This window comes from Leptopilina boulardi, unplaced genomic scaffold (assembly GCF_019393585.1).
Source record: "Leptopilina boulardi isolate dan_hultmark-lab unplaced genomic scaffold, ZJU_Lbou_2.1 LbouV2_372, whole genome shotgun sequence".
Taxonomy (NCBI): Eukaryota; Metazoa; Arthropoda; class Insecta; order Hymenoptera; family Figitidae; genus Leptopilina; species Leptopilina boulardi.
In genome coordinates, this window is record NW_026137943.1 from 3,231,253 (window position 1) to 3,253,468 (window position 22,216).

Consider the following 22,216-nt stretch of genomic DNA (forward strand, 5'->3'; position numbering starts at 1 on the left):
AAAGCAAAAAAAATAACAGCATTTTTGAAAATAAAAATTAATAATTTAATATTATTTTCAAAAACAAAGTCTTTCAAATCACTATGTAAAAAAAATTTAATTATTTTTTTTATTAATTGAATTTTGAGAATTTTTCTTAAATAAACGTATGATTTAATTTTTTTTTTGAACAAATATTTTTGTCGATTGCTAGATATTTTTATTATTTAAAAAACGCTATAAATTGTTATAAGCTCGACTTTAATATATTAAAGAAAATTAATGGCACACAAAATGAGAAATCAAATTGTAATCTAAATATTATTATCTATTGTGCTTTTTTTTAAAAGTAGACGCAATATTGTAAAAATGTCATTTTTAAAGTATGAATTTCAAATTAAATATCGTTTAATAAATAAATTTATGTTTTAACATTACACTTTTTTTTATTATGTTGAAAATGAATTTTTTTTTAATTAAATCTAATTATATATTGATATATTTTTTAAAATATAAATTTTATTTTTAGAATGAAAAAACTAAGAGAAAATACCAAAAAAAAAAATTGCAGAATTTAATATAATTGAATATTTTTCATAATGATCCGATTCTCATTGTTTTATTTATATTTATTAATTTATTTATACACACTAAATAATTCTAATTACATTTCAAATCTGAAACAATAATTATGTGAAAATAGAACGTTTACAATTTTTTTTTTTTTTTTTTTATAATCATTTGAAGGATACTTTTTTGACTAAATAAAAAACGAAAAAGTTACACAATTATAATTTTCGTAAAATTAAGAAAAAAAAAAAAGACTTACATTCTAAGTCGCTTAAAGAAATCACATTCTTTCATACAATCGTTCATAAGTGAAAATGTGTAAAATCCACTCTTAAAATTAGTGTAAAAGTTTGTAATTATTTTTTTTTTTTTTTGTTTTTCTTCTCAATTCTTATACATTTCTTTATTGTAAGGGAGGTGTTAAATAACAAAAAAAAGAGACAGAAATCAAATTTTAATTCGTGAGAAAAGATTGATTTTCGCAAAAATAGAAAATGTCGCAAATAATTTAACAGAAAAATTATACAAAAATTGAATTGATCCAATTAAAGTTCAAAACGTGTAATTTTTTTTTAAATAACATAAAACTAGTTATAATATAATAACTACAATGCCATTAGCATAATTATATTGATAATTTCTTTTTTTTTTTTTTTTGCTTTTAATTTCATTCACAATTCTGAAATAAGATTTGAAAATTTTTGTCTCATACAATTTAAGTATAAAAATATTAATAATATAACTACAAAAAAATATTTCAAATTACTTTAAACATAATTTTCTAATTTTTCCGAATACATGCAACATCTTCAAAAAAAAAAAAAATTTCAATTTTCTTCCTACAAATTTCATTTTAAATATTTTTGATAATTTTGAAAAAAAAAATTATAAGAATCTTACAAATCACGATGGATAAAAATAACTTGTAGATTTAATTTTAAAAAGGTTACAAATTAAAAAAATTTGTTTGTAACCATTAAAAATAAGAAAAATTACAAGTTATTAGAAAACCGAAATGTACTCACATATTTTTATGTCAATTTGCGAAATTCTCCAAATTCACAGCCCCCTTTGTAATAATGTCACTGAAAAATTAATAAAATCGCTGTTGCTGTGGATAATTGTTAAATTGTTGAGGAGGATAACCTGGTGGTGGTCCTATTCCAGGTGGTCCGGAAAATTGATTTTGTCCATAGGGAGGTTGCGAATACTGACTAGGGGGACCACCACCACCACCTCCACCGCCGCCTCCACCACCACCACCGAATTGGCTCGGATTTGGAGGAAAACCTTGATTATAATTACTATAACCATTATTCATATAACCTTGATTTGAATTAAACATCGATGATTGTGGTGGATAATTTGAAAATTGATTCATTGGAGGATAATTACTCGGTGGATTATTAATAGGTGGAGGACCGCTCATTGAATTAACTTGTGACAAATTACGTCCATAATTTTGTTTATAAGGACCGTCATCATTTTTTCCAATATTTGAATGTGATGATTGTTGTCCATCATTATTTGATGACATATGCGATGTATATTTATTCGGTAAATCGCCCATAATATTTGCAATTAATCGTTTTGTTTCATTTAAAATTGCATTTGGATCACTTGTTTTAATTGATTCTTTCACTTTAATAGGCGTTCTTGATCTTGATCTTGATCTTGGATTTGACCACGATCTCGGTGAATTTGATCGTGATCTTGAGTCCTTTGCTTTTTGATTTTCATTAACATTTTTGTCAGCTGCTTTATAAATATCCTCAAATGTATAATCATCGTCATCATCATCGGAGAATTCAAGTTTTTTCTTCTCATCATTTTTTGTTTCCTCATCAGCGGCAAACATATCCAATTTTGGTTTCCATTTATTTTCATCGTCAGTTGGATTTTGATTTCCTTTACGTGTTGAAAATGGTGAAATGCTACGACGAGTTTTTGTTTCAACATCTGGTGTGAGACTTTTTTCTTTTGGTTTTGTTGGTGCTCCAAGATTCACATAGGCTCGAAGTTTTTCAACTCGAGCGAGATCAGTGGCTTCGAGTTTTTTTAGAAAGCTAATAAGACCATGTTGTTCCTCAGTTCCTAATTCTTTGAAATTTTGCAATAAAGCTTTAAGATCCTCGTCTGATAAACTTTCCATTTTTTTTGCTTGTGACTCAACGGTTTTTTCAACGGGTTTCTTGATTGGAATAGGACTGGGAGCACGTGGTGGTGGTGGTGGTGGAGGTGATTCTTGGACAGGTGAATCGGTAGCTGTTAAACCTTTGACAAAATCGGCGGTGGTTACGGTTTTATTGCTTTGTTTTGAAGCTTCAGCCATTCCAACAACGGCATTGATTAATGTTTCGAGTTCTTCTTGTGAGACGTTTGATCTACCTTGAGCGACTAATGCTGCGGCGATTTGTTGCGCAATTGCAACTTTGTCAATAGCACCAACTCCGGGAACACTCATGGGTTCTGATTTTGTTTGAATATCTGTTAGTCGTGGATATGTTCTATTAAAAACATTCATTGATTTTGAGAGTTCCAGGAGTTCTTTTTGTTTCTTCTTTTCCTCTTCCATTTTTTTCTTGTTCTCAGTTGCCTTGTGCAAAAGTTGAGCGATATTTTGAATTGCTGTTTTAGTTGGTGCAATTGCCATTTTCTCGATCATTCCCGCGAATAATTGACCTTTTAATTTTTCTTTGACAGTTTCAAACATTACGCTCACTTCTTCATCGTAGAGTAATTCTTCGGCGGAGTTTGGTTTCGATTTTTCCGCAGCCAATGCTTTTGAAAGAAGGGAAACAATTTTCGGACCTAGGGAACCTAATTGACCCTCAAGAGCCGTGAGAAGACGTAGAAGTCCAACAATTTCGAGATCTTCACTGAGAATTTCCTCTTTGACGGGACTGGGAGATTTTTCAGGTGGATAAGGAGTGGAATGATATCTGGGTCTGGTGGTTGCGATTCTAGGTGGTCCATAGTAAGGTGGAATTGCTGGTGGACGATAACCGCGGCCTCGCGAATAAGGGAGATAGTAATCTCGATCTCTGTCCAAATCCCTTTCTCTTACGCGTTCTCTTTCTCTCTCGCGATCTTTTTCACGTTCACGATCCCTTTCACGTTCTCTTTCTCTCTCGCGTTCACGCTCTCGTTCTCTCTCCCTCTCCCTGAGAATATCGTAACGATCATGAAAATCGGGTCTGATTTTCATTGTCCCCACATATTCGACTTCATCATCACTTTCTTGATGTCGTCGCTTAGGACTCGGTGATCTTTCCTTTTTCCTCGACACAGTGACTTTCTCCGCTGGTGGTTTTTCTTCTGGAAGTTCGAGTCTCTTACGAATTTCCTCCTTGCGCTGATTTACCTGCTCATTGTGAAGTTCTCGCATTCTTTTATTCCAAAATTCAATCCATTCTGGTTTAAAGTCATGTTTACTTGGATCTTTACCCTCTGATTGAAGTTCTTTGTATCTACGATTCCAAAATTTCTTCCACTCATCAGGATAGGCGGGATGTTTCTCAGGATTTTTCTCATGAAATTTCAATGCTCTCTCAAGTGTCTCTTCGGCACGGCGAATTTGCTCTTTGTACTTGTCCCATTTATCGCGCTCTCGAACTAATTCCACGGAACGTGAACGCGATCGACGTCGATTACCGCGACGAGATTTATTATAACCTTTGTCTAATTGATTTGTTCTACCGCGACTACGTTCACGAGATCTCGAACGAACTGGCGATGGACTACTCGAAATACTCGACAACGATGATAGAGATTTTAAATCGTCTGGCTTATTCGATTTATCTTTAAGTGGCGATTTCTCCGATCTTTTATTTAATTTGTCCTTGGTCAAAATCCGAATTTTGTAATTCCTAGAATAAAAGAAGAAAATATTATCGAGCCTTGAACAAAATTTACATAAATATTAAACTAGAAAAGAAACTATATTACTTTGTATCCTTGTAGTCAGACCTTGATTCCCGTTTTTTAGAATCTCTCTCCTTTCCATCCCTGTAGCTTTCTCTTCTTTTTTCTCTCTCCTTCTCCTTGTCCTTGAGTTTTTCTTTCTCTTTCTCCTTTTCCTTTTCTCTTTCCCTCTCCAATTCTTTTTCTTTTTCCATTTCCTTTAATTTCTCCTGTTCTACATTATCTTCAATTGTTGCTTCTTCTTTTAGGGGGACAAAAAAAAAAAACAAATATTTCACACAACACTCACTAAATAAGAAAAATTAATTATTTCAAATTCAAATAATACTCACCTTTTTTTGCTTCATTCAAAACTTCTGCCATCTTCTCTTCAAAATTCGTCACCCATCGCACATCGTAAATTTCCATTAACGTAAACTCGGGCGTTTCTCTGCACGTGAAACGACCAACGATAAATAAAATATTACCGTATATAAATCAAATCGCATGTAAAATAAATTATTATTTTTTTTTTTTTAAATTGAGTTAAACTTACCTAAAGTGATAATCCTGATAGACTTTTTTAATAAACTGCATTTTGTTCTTTTCAAATTGACCTTTGTCCACCAATTGCGGTTGCAATCTACCCAATTGTTCTTCAATTTTTTTTGCAACTAACACCAAAATCTCATTCGCTCCGCGTTTATAGTTCGGGGTACGAGGCAATTCCATGATTGCCCGCGAAATTGTAGGAAAATGTCTATTCAAATACGCCATTCGATGATTGTAACTTGTGATATGGGCCATCACTGTTCTTGGATCTCCTCGTTTATCGCACAAAACACATGTGTAACTTGGCTCACAACTGTCGTTATCTACCAATTCAAGTAGATATTCTAAACCAACAAGAGGCGAACTACGATGACGATCCAAACTGACCTGAATACTTGTGTTCCTGACAATTTGATCCTCCATTCCTGGCGGTAATGGCTCACCAGACGCTAATGATGATGGATTAGGTTTAACCACATTTTTACTCACTGTATCAGATTTTTTCGACCATAATAAAACAGGATATGGCCATTCGTCTAATTTGATTTTATGACGATTGCAAATATTATGACTGAGTAATTTGTGAGCTCCAAATAGAGCTACATTACAAATATGACACCAAATATCACCGTCTTCTGTTTCCGAATAAACTGGTCTTAAAGTTCCATCCTCGGCCGTCACACTCGTTCTCATTAGTCGCTTTCGATCATGTTCCTCCTGTAGAAAAAAAAAAGAGGAAAACAATTAAAAATTTTTATTTTCAAAAAGAAAATCAAAATTTATCTCCGTTAATACGTTTTACAATAAAAGTAGAAAATTTGAAAATTAAAAAATAGTAACATTCAGTAAATTAAAACCTGTCAGCTTTTTTAAACTTTTATTTCTTTTTGGGATAAATTTTCCTCTTACATAAAAAATTAAAAAAATTTGAATCTTTACCCTAATTCGAGTAGAAAATAATGCCAATTGAAAGTCATTATTTTCAAATAAACTTACTGCAAAGTGGTGAAAACTATTGTTGTCATCCGGAAAATTTTTTTTATTCCACTTATATTCACAACATAGAAATTAAAATTCAATATTTCACTTTTTTTTTTAAAAAAAAATACACTGACACGTTTTTTTCTCTCTCCGTAATTATCAATAATTGAGAAAAGGTAAAATTTGTATTTTGAAAAAATTATCAATAACAAATATTCTCAAAATTTTTTTATATATCATACATGGATAATTTAATCGATTAAATAAAAGTTAATTTAAAAAAAAAAAAAAAATGTTTGCTGAAAAGAGAGCGAAGAAAAAATTCACCTGCAAGTAAGTAAAGATTTATAAAAAATTAATTATCTAATTAGGCACTAATTAAAAAAAAAAATGAAAATTAATTAATACAAAGTTTAGTAAAATTTCGAGAAAATTCAGGTAAATATTTTTGTAGACTCGTGAAAAATTATTTTAAAAAAAATTTTTTTTTTTTCTAATCAAATTTAAAATTGAAAGACTTTTTTTAGAAAAAATATAATATTAAAACAAAATTTATTGTCTTGTTTTACCTTTTCTCTTTCTTCTTCAGACTGATGGCTAGGATTTCTTCCCTCAATATCAAGATCATCAAAGTTCTGCATTTTGAATCCTTAATTCTCTCACAATCTAATCTGTAAAAAAATACAATTCAGGTAAGTTTCCAGAAAAAAGAAATTAATTATTCGACTCGGGATTCTTTTTTTTTTTTAAAAAAAAACGCTGATAACGGACTTAACCACAAGTTTCTACTTACTTACCATTTCATAAAACAGAAAATTAGAAAAAAAAAATTATGTAATCTTTAAAATTTACAACACTGTAAATTTTACTAATTATTTAAGGATATTTCTAACCACAAAAATCAAACAAAATCACTAACATCTTGGAACAATGTTCTTTTAACTTGATATGTTTTTATTAGAAAACTAAACTTAAGTTTTCTCTATGAGAAAACAATATTGTATTACATCATTAGTATTTAAATATTTCTAAATGTTTGAAATATTTTTTTTTTTTTTTTTTTTTTTTTTTTTTTTAATTAGAGAAAGAAATGAAACAAGATACAAATTGTACCTTAAAAAGACGGCTGGAAATAAACCACATTTCTCCAGCTACTTACCACTCAATTGAACGTAGTTATTTAAATAATGTCAGTCTCCGCAAAAAACACTAATGTCACAAAAACAAAACTTACATTCGCTTGGTGCAAAGTTAAGAATTTAACTTTGCATTTTTACACCATAGTTTTAATTATTATTTACCGATAATAGAAACGACAAAACAAAATAATATCGAATTATGACAAAAAAAAACTATATATATTAAAACTATTTTACAAATTAATGAATCAAATTGTTAATATTTAAAATGAAAAATTATTTTTATAGACAAAACTTTTTAAAAAATATTGCTAGGTAAAGATTTAACTTGAAAAAGATTTTTTTTTTTTTCGTTTAAGTTTTTTTCGAAACTTTTCGATGGATAGAGGAAGAGTAGAAGCACAGGATAAGGTTTGATCGATTTCATTTTAAAAATGGCTATACTAAAATGTGTTTTCAATTTCATTCTGTTCAAATGGAAATGATTATACAAAAAATTGAATAACACAAAATTTACCAATAAACAAGAATATCACACACAGTAAAGACAATATTGAAAGTTTCGATTCCTAAATAGAAGAAAAGATGAAACATAATATCACCCAAAAAAGCCCGGCGTGTAAAAATACATTTTTCAATATTATTATCAAACTCCTAACCTTTATTATAAATTTTTAAATACTAAAAAAGGGAGGATTATCGTGAAACTTACCTCCTCACCCATGAAAAAATTCAATTAAAAGTATTTTCTAGTACACCTAAGCAAATTCAACTTCCGTTGAACAAATTCTAGCAGCCATTTTGCAATATCACAATATTACATTACACATGAATACACACGAACACAAAATTGCCTTCACTTTTTATATCAATGAATAAATTAAACCAAGACAGGAAACTTCTGTTTTCAAAAAAGAAATATAGTTCACACAATCAACACGAGGGCGCGCATATTTTGTTTCCCAACCCTGACTTTCGATTATTCTCGATTTTCTCGATTCGTTGTCGTTCACACGTGACAATCTAACCTCACTTTTAAAAATGTTTGTGATTGTTTAATTTTGTTTAAATCGTTTAAATTTTTAGATATTAATTTATTTTTATACAATGAATGATTTAAATGTAATTGATGATGATGAGGAGATTAGTTTATGTCCTTCAACACTAGCAGCTCTTCAAGAATTTTACTCGGAAAGAGAAGAGAGAGAAAAATTACAAAAATGTTCAATGAGCAACGAAGTTTTGTTTGATGAAAATTGGGTAATTATAAATATTTCCAAAATTTAATTCTATTCTAAAGTAAAAAATGTAAAATACATGTTTACTTCTTCTTTTTCTAAATAAATAAGTTGATAATACACTAACATTCAACTGGAATGATTATTTTTAAAAATTTGATTCAAACAAACTTTTGATGTAGTAATGCAAAAAGTTAATTTTGTAAGCAAAAAAATGTATATTTTTGAACAATTAGAATTAAAGAAACATTTTTTAATTATAATTAATTTACTACAGCAATTGAGTCAATTTTGGTATGACGATGAAACAACTGATAAATTAACAAAAGGAGCAATAAATTGTACACAAGATAATGGAAAAATTGCTTTAATCTCGTGTCCAACTTTATATAAAAGTATTAAAAAAGTTTCTGGTAATAGAGAAGGTAAGATTTTTCATATTAATAAAATATAAATATACGATAGAATTAATTATTAATTATTTTTTTTTTATTTCAGTGACAATTTTTGAATTTGACGAACGTTTTAGCGCATTTGGTTCAGATTTTGTCAATTATGATTACAACAATCCCTTAAATTTTCCTTCAGAATTAAAGGAAAATTACGATTTAGTAATAGCAGATCCACCTTTTTTATCTGATGAATGTTTAACAAAAACTGCATCAACAATAAAATCGTTAGCAAAAGAAAAAATTATAATCTGCACAGGTAATAAAATTATAAATAAAAATTTCCTTTTTTTAAAATTATTTTAAATTTTGTATATTTATTATTTTTTTACAGGTGCAATTATGAAAGAACTCGTTGAAAAATTACTCGACGTTAAAAAATGTGAATTCTTACCTAGACATAAAAATAATTTAGCAAATGAATTTTTCTGTTATTCGAATTTTAATTTCGATAATTGTTTATAATAATAAATATTAAATTACAAAATTATACTTCTATTTAAATGATGATGAATAAGGGAGTCGAAAAATTATATCAGAAAATTTGGGTTCAATGAAAATTTCAGGTATCACGAAATTCTTTATTTCCCAATAAATATTTAACAAACAATAATTAATACTAAAATGTAACTTTACAATATTTAAAGACGTGATTAAAATTTTAATTAATCACTGTCTCTTCTCTCTCTCTCTCTCTCGCTTTCTCTCATTTCTTTTATTTCCAGACAATGTGTAGCATAATAGATCAGAAGTACGCGCACAAAATTTCAAAAGGAAACCTACTTGCAAACACCATAAAAAGTAGCTCGATTACAATTTTATAAGCAAATTATATTCCATTGCAAAGGCTAAACTTGTGTTTGGGCTTATTTTCAATTTCGTCTCGAAAACAATAAATACACTCATCTGACGTTTAAACTCCACCACATACAGGCAAATCTAAATTATTTTCTCTAATTTGCAATTAACAAGAACAAAACATCAAACTTTGCAAATCATTTAACTAGTTAATTGAATTCAAAATTAAATTAACTAAATTCTTTTTTTTTTTTGCTCTTCAATTATTTATTTGCAATTAACAAACATTTTTTTAAACTTTCAGTTAATAACAATTTATTTCGAGAAGAAAATTAAAATATTTAGTTAACAAAAAAAGGCGTTTAAAACGTCGATCAAAAGATAAAATAGATTCAGGTAATTTTTATCACTTTCATAATAGATTTACAAATAACATTAAAAGAGATGAATCGACAATTCTTTGGCAATTAGCCATTAACATTTTTTTTTTTTTTTTTTATTAAATTAAATCGAAAAATTTTCATATTAGGTTTTTTTGGCTAAATTAAATTTCTTTTTAACGTTTATCTAAAGCCAATATAAAAAAAAGTTTAAATATTTCTTTTTTCTTTCTAATTTAATCGATTTTCTTTTTCCATTAATAACACTAATCGCAACACTATACAATTTTGATTCAATCTCGTGATATATTTATTAACACGAGTTACAAAGACTAGACTACAATTTCAATTGTCAGAATTATAAATTTTTATCGCTTCATAGAAAATGTTTTTTTTTTTTTTTCACATATTGCACATATTTATTCTCTCTTTCTTTCTAGTCGTAACATTCAATTTTCAAGTACAGAGTCTCATAAAGCTTGAGAAAATTTGTATATCAAGAGCAACTTTTCAATGAATTTTTGAGAAAAAAAAAAGATGAGTCAATGAATTTTTTTAATTTCTAATAATTAAAATAGAGGCTTTGAATTGATTCAAATTTTTTTTTTTTTAAATTCAACAAAAATTGGAAATAATTCAGATGCCTTAAATATTTAACAAATAATAAATTTTTAACAATAAAACATTTTTAATTTAAAAAAATATATGTTTTTTTTTTCATTCACTTGTCTTTTTTTTGTTAAATATAAAAAAAGAGGTAAAATAATGTGTCTTTTTTTCCACGAAGTCTGCGAAACGAGTGATATTTTTAAATATAAAAATAAATAAGCGAAATGACTTTGCAGAATTTAAGACACAATATATCTTTTACTCTTTTGAAAATGAAAGTTGTCAAGATGCTGGTGTTTTAGTGATAGTAATGCAATTCGTTAAGCTTAAATAGAGAGCTCTTCGTGAAGCGATGACGTTTTTATAAGATCGCGCTGTTTACAGTAGGTACTTAAGAAGGTTTAAATGCTTCGAGATTGCTAAATCTAACGCAGTTTCATTTCTTTGAAACATTTATTTATTCACTCGTTGTTTCTTTTAAAATGTAAACTGCAAGGGAAATTCCAAAACAGTGAAATAATGTCAATTTTTCTCGTTGAAAAAAAAAAAAAAGAAAATTATTTTCTCAATTTTTTTTCTTCAAATATTTTTCTATTTTAATTTTCATTGAAAAAGCTTTGTATTTACAGTTTTATTGAATTGTAATTTACTTAAAATTTTTTTTGCAGAATATTTCAATGAGCACAGAAGAAGACACAAAAGAAATAAACTAAAAAAAAAAATTCGAGAAAATTTGAAGAACATTTTTCACTGAATTTTGTTTATTATGCCAAAATTTTTAAAGGAACATTAAACGCTTAGATTGGCCATTGTCTTACGAAAATCTGCAAGGGAATTATAATCTGGATCTAAATCAATATCGGCAAAGTCTTTATTCGAGCTACTATTCGCTAAATTTGGATTGTAACGACTTAGGGATAAGGGACATGGCAAAAGTTCCGGCATGACAGAATGATGCGTGATTAGGGCTGGCAGTGACGAGAATTCCTTCTTGAAACCCTGAAATTTGATTAAAACATAATTTTAATAAAAATTGTTGTTTAGAAACAAATATTTATTAAAACTACAGGATTATTAAGGGTAATTTTAATTTATTAATTATTTTTCTATTTTATTAATTGAAAATATTTTTTAAAAAATTTTTATTACATTTCTCCTGGAGATATTTTATTATTATTTATTTTATTTATTACAAAAATCGTAAAAGAAAATCATTTTCATTTTTGTTTTTTAATTACAGTTTTCTAATTACATTTACAATTTATTTCTTGATTTTAATATTAATTTAATTTTCAATTGCAAAATTACAAAAAAGAAAAATAACCGAAAAACTTATTACCAGCCATAAAAGAAAATTATTCTTATTTTTAATTCTTGGTTATAGTTTTCTAATTACATTTACAATTTATTTATTAATTCAAATATTAATTTAATTTTCAATTACAAAATTACAAAAAACGCAGAATAACCGAAAAATTTATTACAAAAGTCAAAAGAAAATTATTTTCATTTTTATTTTTTAATTACAGTTTTCTAATTACATTTACAATTTATTTCTTGATTCTAATATTAATTTAATTTTCAATTACAAAATTACAAAAAAAACTAAAGTAACTGAAAAATTTATAACAAAAGTCAAAAGAAAATTATTTTCATTTTTTTTTTTTAATTGCAGTTTTCTAATTACATTTACAATTTATTTCCTCTAAATGAATTTAATTTTCATTTTCAAAATTACAAAAAAAACCCCAAGTAATTTAAATAATAATTTTTTCAAAACCAAAAAAAAAAATAATATTTATTATTATTGGTTTGTAAATAGTTAATGATGCGTTAATAAAAGAGTAATGGAATAATAAAAGGGTTTTGAAATAAAATGAAAGGTGTGTTTGTTAAAATTAATGGAATCAACTCACTTTGATTTTGTAGCCTTTGTTCGTACGTAAAATGAGATAATGAGCTATACCGCTTGGTTGAAATTCCCGTGGAACACGAAGGGAAAGGGCAAAACACCCGGGTTTACTCGTGCTTTCACGAACCATGAATGCTCCTTCCGGCTCTTGGTTCAACACCTCCAGTGTTATTTCCCTATATCATAAAGAGAAGTCATTAAATTACAAAAGCATTTCTACTCCTCCACCCCGAAAAAAAAAAAATTCTACACTATTATTATAATTCCACTTCTTGTTCAAAATTAATTACTATAGAAATTTACAGTTAGACATTAATTCCTCTAATTTTTTTTTCAGAAAATTATTTACTTTTGAAATAGGTAGAAAGAATTAATTTTTTAATTTTTCTAATAAAATATAAATAAAAAAATTTTTTTTTCTATTAAAAATAGAAAATAATTGAAAATTTTGAAAAATAATCACCTAGGGATTCCCGCTTGAAACCAAGGGGCTTTCCTCAATTCACTCTCTTCACTTCGATTATTAAGACTATCGGTTCTTTCAGGAAGTGGAGGTGGTGTTGAGGTAACTCTGTGCAAAATTCCATCCACAGGACCACAAACACTTGGAGTTAATTGTGACTTATTTTTCTTTAATCGTAACTCCGTTTCTGTCTCCGAACCAGGTGAACTGGGTTCCACTCTAAAATGATTAAACATAATTTTCTAAATTAAAAATTTCATAGTAAATAATTTTAAAATCAAACAATTCGAAACTTTTAATAGCTATTTAATTTAATAAATTTATTTAATAATTTAATAATTTTTTTTTCAATAATAAATTTTATTAAAAATTTAATGATAGTTAATTAAAAATTTAACGATGCCATTATATATAAAACAAAAAATGTATGAAATTCACTTGGAAATCGTAATAACTGTTTAATGAAATTTTTTTCTTTTTGTCTACAGGGGACGAAATAAGTTGGGAGTGGATAATTTAGCATCGTGGTGACATTTTTTTCTCCATCGTTATTGAAGTATGACTAGCCACGTAGAGGTTGCAAGTAATGGAAGACGCAAGGGTCAGAAGCAAGATTTATAAGAGTGGTTCAATCAGCCGTGGATCATGAAGATAAATTGCATTTTTTTTTTTTCTTTTTTTTTTTTTTCGATGAAACATATCGCGAACCCATAGCGTATTGAGCTAGTCAATAAAGGGCACTTCATCTCCAATGAAATAAAAACTTCAACCTTGTTTATGAAGACACGCTTCACCGCCAAGAATTCCATGGTAATTAAAAAGTTTAGTAATTAAATCAAAATTCAAATTTACGAGCTAGTCGTTAAGATCTCTTCTTAGTTGCATACAAAAAAAAGTGAAAAAAAAAAATTCTTTCAAATAACAATTTTAATGTTAAGATTTATAAATTTGTCTTATTTATAATTTGATTAAAAATTAAAAAATTTTCAAAATTTTTTTTTCACCTTTCGTTTTCAGTGCAGAAATTCTTTTCCGTAATGGAGGCATTTATGGAATTGTCGATACTTTCTGAGGGTGCTAATTTATTGTATGATGATTTGGAACCTTCGGAGTCGATAATCGCCTCATTAACGTAGCCACCTGAATGGGATTTATTTCTACTATTATCGTTGACTAAAGGACAACTATCTTCGACTCCGTTAAATCCAATGAAATCTCTACCGCCAGTGAGACCCATCGCCAGTCGTTTTATCAACGGCGGTTTGTCCGTTAATCTTTTACAGGAATTGAGTTCCGTTGGCGAGTTACTTTCATTACTACTCGGACTATTTTGTTGCGAAGTACTCTTTGGCTCATTTGCATTTGTGAAGGGTCCTAGGATGTTTGGAAAATTGTGAACTGGTCGAAGGTCCGGTATTGAAGTTGGCTGAAACAAAAAAAAATATATTTTTCTAAAATAAAATTTTTTATGTAAGTAATTTATTTTCTTTATTAATACTTTTTTTTAATAATTATTTCTTTAGTTTCTTTCAATAAAATTTGTTTCGTTTTTGCAGGAAGGTCCAATGTGACCCATTTACTAAAGAAACTTGGAGTCTCTCATTTTTCCAAAAAAAAAAAAAAAAAAGGGAGAAGAGTGTGACGAAAACTAGAAATCTGAGCATTCTAGGATCAGAGTGTTTTGCCAAGCGATGTTAAAGTCCCCTTGTATCAAGAGTGGGCTTCAAGCTTCAAGGGTATTCCTGACGAGAGTTTGTTTGCTATCAGAGTTTTTTGCATCTAAAGCAAAGTTAGTTGACATTGCGTTTAACCTTTGACTAAACCGATTCACACAAAATTCGAAACAGATTCAATTTCAATGATCAAATTTGTTAAAATGCTTGAACGTTAAAAAAAATGCAATTTTGGTTTTACTGTTTAATTATTAAATTTTTGAACAGAATCTTAAAATAAAAAAAAATATTTTCTTAATTTTAGAAAAAATTTTAATTCAAGAAAAATGTATTTTTGTTTTCAGGAATAGAAGCAAAATTTTCTTAATTTTTTTCTAATTATAAAATTGTCCAAATGAATGAAAATCACTTTTTTATTTCGGACTTAATAGAAAAAATTGTGTTTGAAATGAAAATTTTGAAAAATACACAACTTTGAGAATATCAAATGTCTAATATATGAAATTCAAGATGAAGACGACTCCTGTGAATAAAGGATGTCTTGATAAGCCCGAGTAATATTCAAAGACGAGGGTTACAGAGAGTGTCAGCTTTCTGACTGCAATGATTGGCAGTTACTGTAAAATTGAAGAGAATCTTTGAAATTCGCGATATTGTATTTTCGTATTCAATCGCAACGAAAATAATAACAGAAAAATTGTCCAAAAAACTAATTTTCCAATTAAAAGTAAGATATATTTTTTTTATTTAAAAAAAAAAAACTACAATTATACAGTATTTTGAATATTTTTTTGCAACAAATACTTTGAAAATTATGAATAAAAAATGTAGAAGCTAAAAATAATTTAAAAATATTTTTTAAATAATTTTATAAAATATATTTTAATTACATTTTAATTATATTTCTAATTTATATTTTATATTTTAAAAAAATATTTTTAATTTATATTTTATGAAATGTTATATTTAAAAAAAAATGTAAAAATTAACCAAGTCTAGAATTTTTTTTTTTTTTGACAATTTGAAAGACAAGTAATCTAAATTTCAAAAGCTTCTGGTTTTAACGTTTCTACATTTGTGATTTCAATTTTTCAAAAACGTCTCTGTCAGAACTAAATTTCACCTGTCAGAGAATGCCAATGATGCCTGGGGTAATGTCGAGAATTCCGTAGATATTCCTCATATATCCCCCTCATATAACCGTGGAATGTTGGTGTTACGGAAAGAGCTACTAATTGAAATATACTCCGTTTTCTTTACACTCAACAGTTATGAGGGAAAATTTATTTTATTTATTTTTTTTTTTACAGAAGCAACTAAATAGAATTATTTGTATATGCGAAACTGTTTTAATTTCACGTTTAATTTAAATTTCCCATTCCACTGTAACTTTCATAAAATTCATTTAAACATACACTTTTCTATCTCAATAGAGAAATTATTTTGAAAATTAATATTTAATTATTAACTGTTCAAAAAAAAAGTATTCAGAAATTTAAATAAAAATTCTTTATAAATATTAAGAATATTTAATAATTTAATTATTTGTTTTTCAATTATTTAATAAATTTTAATAAATAATTTTCTAATTTATAAAAACTAAAATATTTCATATTTATAATTTGATATGTATCTAAATTATAAATTTCTTTTTGAAATTAAATTAAAATTAAAGCTAATATTTTATCATTCAAATTTATATTTATTATATTTTATTATTATTATAATTTATAATAATAATAAAATAATGGAAAAGGCATCAGAAATACACATAGAAAAAAATAAAATTTTGTTTTAAAGATAATTTTTTTAATTATTGCATAAATTGAGTTTTAAAAAATAATTGAAAATATAAATTTGGATTTGAAATTAAATTAAAATTAGAGCAAATATTTTAGAATTAAAATTGATATCTATTTTATTTTATTGTTATAATTTACAATAATAATAAAATAATGATAATTTTTTTATTTATTGTACAAAATATATTGAGTTTTGAAAAATAATTAAAAAGAAATTATTAAAAATTACAATTTAAACATTTGAATTTGTTATTTTATTAATTGTATAAATTTTTTTTTTATTTTAGGTTGGCAACAATGCTTACTTCCCTTACTACAATTTTGGCGCGAAGATGCCGTTGCAAAGGTTAGTGTTACCAACAAAATTGCTAAAAATTTCGATTAACAATTTTAACGAAATGTGATAAATAAATAATAAATTACTCAAATTATTATTAATATATTATACAATAGTCATATAAATTTTATCATAACAACCATGAAAGTGAAAATATATCGAAAATTTAAATATTATTTTCATTTTTTCCCTATTTATTAGGATTTTTTTAATTAGCCAATCAGAGGCTAGGAGTTCGAACCTAACGTTAAAAATTGTTAGTGTAAAAAAATTCTCCATCCGTGTCTGACGTCCTTTTTCACATCATCATTTCTCTCGAAAAGAAAGGTATTTATTTTTGTATTTTCCTAAAATATTTTAGTTTCAGCTGTTTATTAAGACAATGGGATGAATAATCTATGAAAATATTCATCGTAATTAATTACTAGTTGATGAAATATGAGTTGAAAATTTATTCGCCCCATATGTGTGCCTTGATAAATGGCATGGTTGATTACCTTGTAAAATGTTGAAAAATCAAATAATTTCATATTATCGAGTTCAAATATTGTCATATTACGAAAAAGCTATAGCCTAAAAATAGTGTCGTTTATTATTTTGTGTTAAAAGTTGCAAAAAATAAAAAAAAAAAATGATTGGAAATGTGCATTTTGCGAAATTTGACATTTTTCCAAGATGGCGGCTATAGTGAATTTGCTGCAACTTGATTGTTAATAGATCGGTTGACAGGTCTGATTGTCGATTTATTTTGTGTTAAAATTTGCGAAAAATAAAGAAAATTATTGAAAATACGTGCATTTTGCTTTGACATTTTTCCAAGATGGCGGCTATAGTGAACTTGCATCGTGCTTATTGTTAATCATCATTTTTTTTTTTTTTGTTGCAGATTCCTCGATGGCTTGTGGTGTATCACGTTAGATTAAGATAAGGGCAAAAGAAAAAAAAGGGTACCTTATATTAAAGCACGGGATTCTCTATATATTAAGGTGAGTTTCGTTTTTTCAATTTTTATCTATTTAGCAAAAAATAAATATATTATCGACGGGGTATATTCTCCCTTCGCATTCGCCGCTCTTTTATATTCTTAATAAATGAAGAATTTTTATGGTTATGTGACAATAATTACATTTTTGCCATTGTTGAATATTTTGAAAAATTATTATTATTATTATAGAGAGTTTTAGTTAAATTTATAGGTTATATTTTTTTAATCATCAAATTTTGTAAATCCCAATAAGTGTGGAATTCTCCGCACATTCAGTGCAATTTTTGTCGTCATACGAATAATAATTCCCGTTACTATTTATAATAAAGAATATAATGATTATGTGACAACATTTCTGGATGCTTTGAAACTTTATTATTTTAATTTTTAAAATATTTTTAAATATTATTTTATAGTGAATAATAATGCGACACAATTTTGGTTAATATTATAAATTATTATTATAAAATTAAAGGTTATGTTATTTATATTATAAATTTTTTAAATTTTTCAAAATTTGTCTATTTAAAAAATAATTATAATTTGAAGTATCAGCATCTATTAGTATAAATAATAATAATAATAATAATTTTCCTGTTTCGGTTTAATTTGAAGTTACAAAAAATATTTTTTAAAAAGTTTTTTTTTTTAATTTTTATTCCATGGAGAATTAAAAAAATTTTTTTTTTTTTTCAGATCCTGTCCCTGCGTGTACATCAAAGAATAAACTATATATCTCGATCTTGTTCACGAATAAAGTTGAGGATCAGTAAAAGCTCGGTCTTTTTGAATGGTAATGTTCGCAAATTTTTCACGATAAATCGTGGATAATTTGAATCATAACCTAGAGAAGGGATCTCCGAATGCTTACTGATCTAAACAGGATTATTTGGAAAAAAGATATTTTTTATTATGGTAAGTTGAAAAAATTAAAAACAAATTATATGAAATACAAAAATTAAAATTTATTTATTTATTATTTTTAAATATCTCGTTTTACTGAAAAGTAGATGAAAAAAAAATTTTTTTTTTTTTTCTGTTTTCAGAGCTATTTGAGGAGAAAAGGATAATAAAGTCATGGGGATTTTTTAACGGTTCTAAAAGTTTGATTTAAAATAAAAATTCGTAAAATTTAAATCGCGTTTATAAACTATTTAAATATTAAACTCAGTGCGCGATTTTAAAATATAAATTTTCTTTTTAAAATTTTGCAAATAAAAATTTGTAAATTTAAAACGCGTTTCTAAACTATTTCCTAAATATTAGTCAGAATGCAATTTTAAAAAATAATTTTTCTTTTTAAACATTTATAAATAAAAATTCGTAAACTTAAATCGCGTTTATAAATAATTTACGTTCGCGATTTTAAAATAAAATTTTTCTTTTTAAAATTTTATAATTAAAAATTCGTCAACTTAAATCGCGTTAATAAATAATTTACTAAATATTAGAGTTTGTAATTTTAAAAAACTTTTCAAAATTTTGTAAACATTTTTTTTTCGCAAAAATTAAATATGTATTCAGTTACAATGAGTGCGGGAGTGAAAAAATATTTGAATCACACGTCTTTGATGAAAAAATAGTCTTCTTAAAATTATGTAAAGTTAAAATCAATTTGAATCGCATTTCTTACATCCAGAGAAATAATATATTTGTCTCAGAGCCAAATAAATATCTATTTTAAATAAATTTTATTTGTTTCAAATAAATTTTATTTGTCACAAATAAAATTTTATTCCTGTTAAATTAAATTTTTATTTAAAAAAAAAAAAAAATTAATTTTATTTGCGCCAAATTAAATTTTTTATTATTTGAAAAAAAAAATAAATTTTATTCGAAAACAAACGCAAATATAACATTTCTCTAGGTGTAAAAATAGTAGATAAAAATAGTTTTTATTTAAAATTAAAGTATTGAATATTTTTTTTTTGGAATTTTTTATTGATTCAAATATTTTATTTCGAAATGAAGTGAAATGCTTTCGACATTTGAAAACTGGAAGGATTCCAATCGTGCAGTTCCAATTCTTCTGGCAAAGGTAAAATTTTCAACTAAATTAATATGTTGGGAAATAGTTTCTTTATTTTTTTTACTCTATTAGTATTGAATAATTTTTGGTAAAAATTTTCACAATAACATTATTTTTTAACTTTATTATTTAATAAAGTTATTGAATTTCAATATTTTTTTTGAAACACTTGGAGATTCTCCAACAAAACTCATGCAACTATAAAAATAACAAAATAACATTTTTAATACTTTTTTAAATATTATCAAAACACTTAATGTAAAATTTATGTTTAATTGCAATTTTTTTTTTTTAAATTAATACACTCAGAATATATTAGTTTGAGAGACAAATATTTATTTCTATCAAATAAATTTTGGAATTAAATAAATTTGCGCTAAATAAAATTTTATTTGTGCTAAATTTTTTTTATTCAAAATATTAAAACAAAAAAATTGTTAAATTAATTAATAATTTCTAATTCTTTGAGACAAATATTTGCTTCAGTTAAATTTTACTTGTCTCAAATAAATTATTTCTCTGGGTGTAAATATATATATACGAGATCGTTATAATTGCAATTTAATAATTGAATATTATTCAAATGGTAAATAATTTAGGGTGTAATATTGCACTGTTTATAGTGGAAGCTCGTTAGTTAGAATAGGTTCTAATTAAAGTAGATTCGCTTGGCATGATTTGAGGTGGCTTTAGTCTTCGTCTTAGTCTTGACCGCGTTAATGTAGGGTCTGTTAGCTCTTCGCCAATTGAGAGAGTGTTATATGTATATATATAATTGTACATACCTTTACGCTGACGAGTCTCAGCGTAGGTGAACCGGCGCTGTCGACTTGAACGTTCATATCCGCTGCGAGTGAACCGCTTTCAATTCGGGACGTGGGCGTCAACGGTGTTTGACTTTTCAGCCACGAAATTGATAATGGAATCCTACAACCTCCTCCTCCTCCAGTATTAACATTGCTCATACTACCATCTTCTAATTGTTTATTCTGCAAATAAATAATCCTATTAATTTTTCGAAAAATTTTCTCTATTTTTTCTTCTTTGGACTTTTTTTTGTTTTGCCTTTGAGAGATTTCTAAACAGGAATTTATTAAAAATATAAATCCTATTTAATTAAATACTAAAAAATAAATCACTATGAAATTTTCTAACAAATTTCTGATTTTTGTTACATTTTTAAAAAATAAATTCTGGAAAAAAAACTGTTGTATTGCTAAAAATTCTCGAAAATCAAGTGTATAATGGCAAAAGTGCATTAGTCCAAATTGCTTTAAATTGAAAATTCTTTTCTTTCGATTGTGCTTAATGGAAAATTATTTTATATATTTTTTTTTTTGAACAAAAATACAAGTTTCTTTTGTAATTCGAATCCTAAATTTTTTTTTTTAATTTTATAGAAAAAAGCAATTTTGAGTTTTAATAAGAAAAATACAATAATAATTGGCAAATACGAATTTATATGAATCGAACTCCCTCTCAAGAGAGGCAAAAAAAAAAAACTTGAGTAGAAAATGTTTATTTCCAAAGTAAAATAAGCCAATTATGATTTCCAATTAAAACTTTTTTTTTCCCGTTTACATTTTCTTTTTTAATTTTTTCAAAGGGTATTCTAATAAAAATTTATCAAGTATACAAACAAATTAAATTCCAATAAAATCAATTACAAATATAAATTCATGTTATTTAATGCGTTTTCAATTAATACAACAAGAATAATTATAATATTAAAAATAATATTAAAAATAATTAAAAGTAATAAAAATAGTAATAATAAAAATAGTAATAATAAAAATAGTAATAATAAAAATAATAATAATAAACTACTTTGATACCACAAAAATGTGGCAGAGCAAAGGTAGCAATTTTACTAATGAGAAGTTTAAATAGACTTTCAAAGCTTATGAATATTAAACTGGAGATACGTAAAAGTTAAGATTTTTTATTATTTTTTTTTTTTTAAACAGTAAAAGAAAACGTAAACCGCAGATGACCTCGATGTGGTTGAATGAGGAGGCAGAAGGCACTTCTCACTCGAGAGTCGATTCCATTCGAATTGACTGGATCACATTCCCCTGGGTCCTACTTAAATGTTAATTTTATTCCTCATAAAAAAAAATCATATCATTTTTTCTTGTGGATTTTAATTTTTTTCAAATTAAAAATATATTTTTTTTGGTGTTAGTTCGAAATTTTCTCTTTCTTAGAGTTTTGTACACCTTTGGTAGTTGTAAAATGGTTGTTAAATAATTAGTAAATTATTTTCATTAGTAATGCGCGCATATAGTATTGGACATCAAGTGAAATTAATTTATTTCGATTTTTTGTAAATTAAAATAATTATTATTTTGCTAAATGAATGGTTTTAGTGTGAGAAAGGCTAATTATTTGAATTATATATATATATAGAGAATATT

The 22,216-nt window shown here is 26.1% G+C and overlaps 3 protein-coding genes and 2 long non-coding RNA genes across 10 annotated transcripts in view; 3 read left to right on the top strand and 2 right to left on the bottom strand.

The window, feature by feature from the left end:
* Positions 1 to 581: 581 nt before the first annotated feature.
* Positions 582 to 7,997, bottom strand: LOC127287737 (uncharacterized protein CG7065-like). The gene is made up of 6 exons (XM_051314829.1): positions 7,837 to 7,997; positions 6,555 to 6,656; positions 5,009 to 5,721; positions 4,806 to 4,903; positions 4,498 to 4,714; positions 582 to 4,418 (listed from the first exon to the last, which is right to left on the bottom strand). The coding sequence occupies exons 2-6, from the start codon at positions 6,624 to 6,626 to the stop codon at positions 1,643 to 1,645; spliced, it is 3,876 nt and encodes a 1,291-aa protein (XP_051170786.1). The 5' UTR covers positions 6,627 to 6,656; positions 7,837 to 7,997; the 3' UTR covers positions 582 to 1,642.
* A 128-nt stretch (positions 7,998 to 8,125) lies between these two features.
* On the top strand, positions 8,126 to 9,301 carry LOC127287741 (EEF1A lysine methyltransferase 1). The gene is made up of 4 exons (XM_051314838.1): positions 8,126 to 8,384; positions 8,640 to 8,787; positions 8,861 to 9,070; positions 9,146 to 9,301. The coding sequence occupies exons 1-4, from the start codon at positions 8,232 to 8,234 to the stop codon at positions 9,274 to 9,276; spliced, it is 642 nt and encodes a 213-aa protein (XP_051170795.1). The 5' UTR covers positions 8,126 to 8,231; the 3' UTR covers positions 9,277 to 9,301.
* Positions 9,302 to 9,371: 70 nt separating this feature from the next.
* Positions 9,372 to 22,216, bottom strand: part of LOC127287738 (EGFR adapter protein-like) — a 73,459-nt gene continuing 60,614 nt past the window's right edge. For all 6 annotated transcript variants that reach the window (XM_051314836.1, XM_051314835.1, XM_051314834.1 and 3 more), the window contains 5 exons: positions 20,585 to 20,788; positions 13,978 to 14,399; positions 12,974 to 13,192; positions 12,515 to 12,686; positions 9,372 to 11,597 (listed from right to left, as the gene is read on the bottom strand). In XM_051314836.1, coding sequence (XP_051170793.1) covers positions 11,388 to 11,597; positions 12,515 to 12,686; positions 12,974 to 13,192; positions 13,978 to 14,399; positions 20,585 to 20,788 — 1,227 coding nt within the window. In that variant the 3' untranslated portion in view covers positions 9,372 to 11,387. The remainder of the gene's footprint in view (positions 11,598 to 12,514; positions 12,687 to 12,973; positions 13,193 to 13,977; positions 14,400 to 20,584; positions 20,789 to 22,216) is intronic.
* LOC127287743 (uncharacterized) lies at positions 11,557 to 14,031 on the top strand. Its single transcript, XR_007843917.1, has 3 exons — positions 11,557 to 11,678; positions 13,462 to 13,783; positions 13,991 to 14,031. It is a non-coding gene; the product is annotated as an uncharacterized LOC127287743 (long non-coding RNA).
* Positions 16,992 to 18,863, top strand: LOC127287742 (uncharacterized). Its single transcript, XR_007843916.1, has 4 exons — positions 16,992 to 17,112; positions 17,672 to 17,771; positions 18,467 to 18,685; positions 18,817 to 18,863. It is a non-coding gene; the product is annotated as an uncharacterized LOC127287742 (long non-coding RNA).

Coding starts and splice junctions, on each gene's coding strand:
- LOC127287741 (XM_051314838.1), top strand. CDS start 8,232: ATGAATGATTTAAATGTAATTGATGATGATGAGGAGATTAGTTTATGT. Junction 8,788..8,860: donor AGTTTCTGGTAATAGAGAAG/GTAAGATTTTTC, acceptor TTTTTATTTCAG/TGACAATTTTTGAATTTGAC. Junction 9,071..9,145: donor AAAAATTATAATCTGCACAG/GTAATAAAATTA, acceptor ATTTTTTTACAG/GTGCAATTATGAAAGAACTC.
- LOC127287737 (XM_051314829.1), bottom strand. CDS start 6,626: ATGCAGAACTTTGATGATCTTGATATTGAGGGAAGAAATCCTAGCCAT. Junction 4,904..5,008: donor TATCAGGATTATCACTTTAG/GTAAGTTTAACT, acceptor TTTCACGTGCAG/AGAAACGCCCGAGTTTACGT. Junction 4,419..4,497: donor TCTGACTACAAGGATACAAA/GTAATATAGTTT, acceptor CTTTTATTCTAG/GAATTACAAAATTCGGATTT.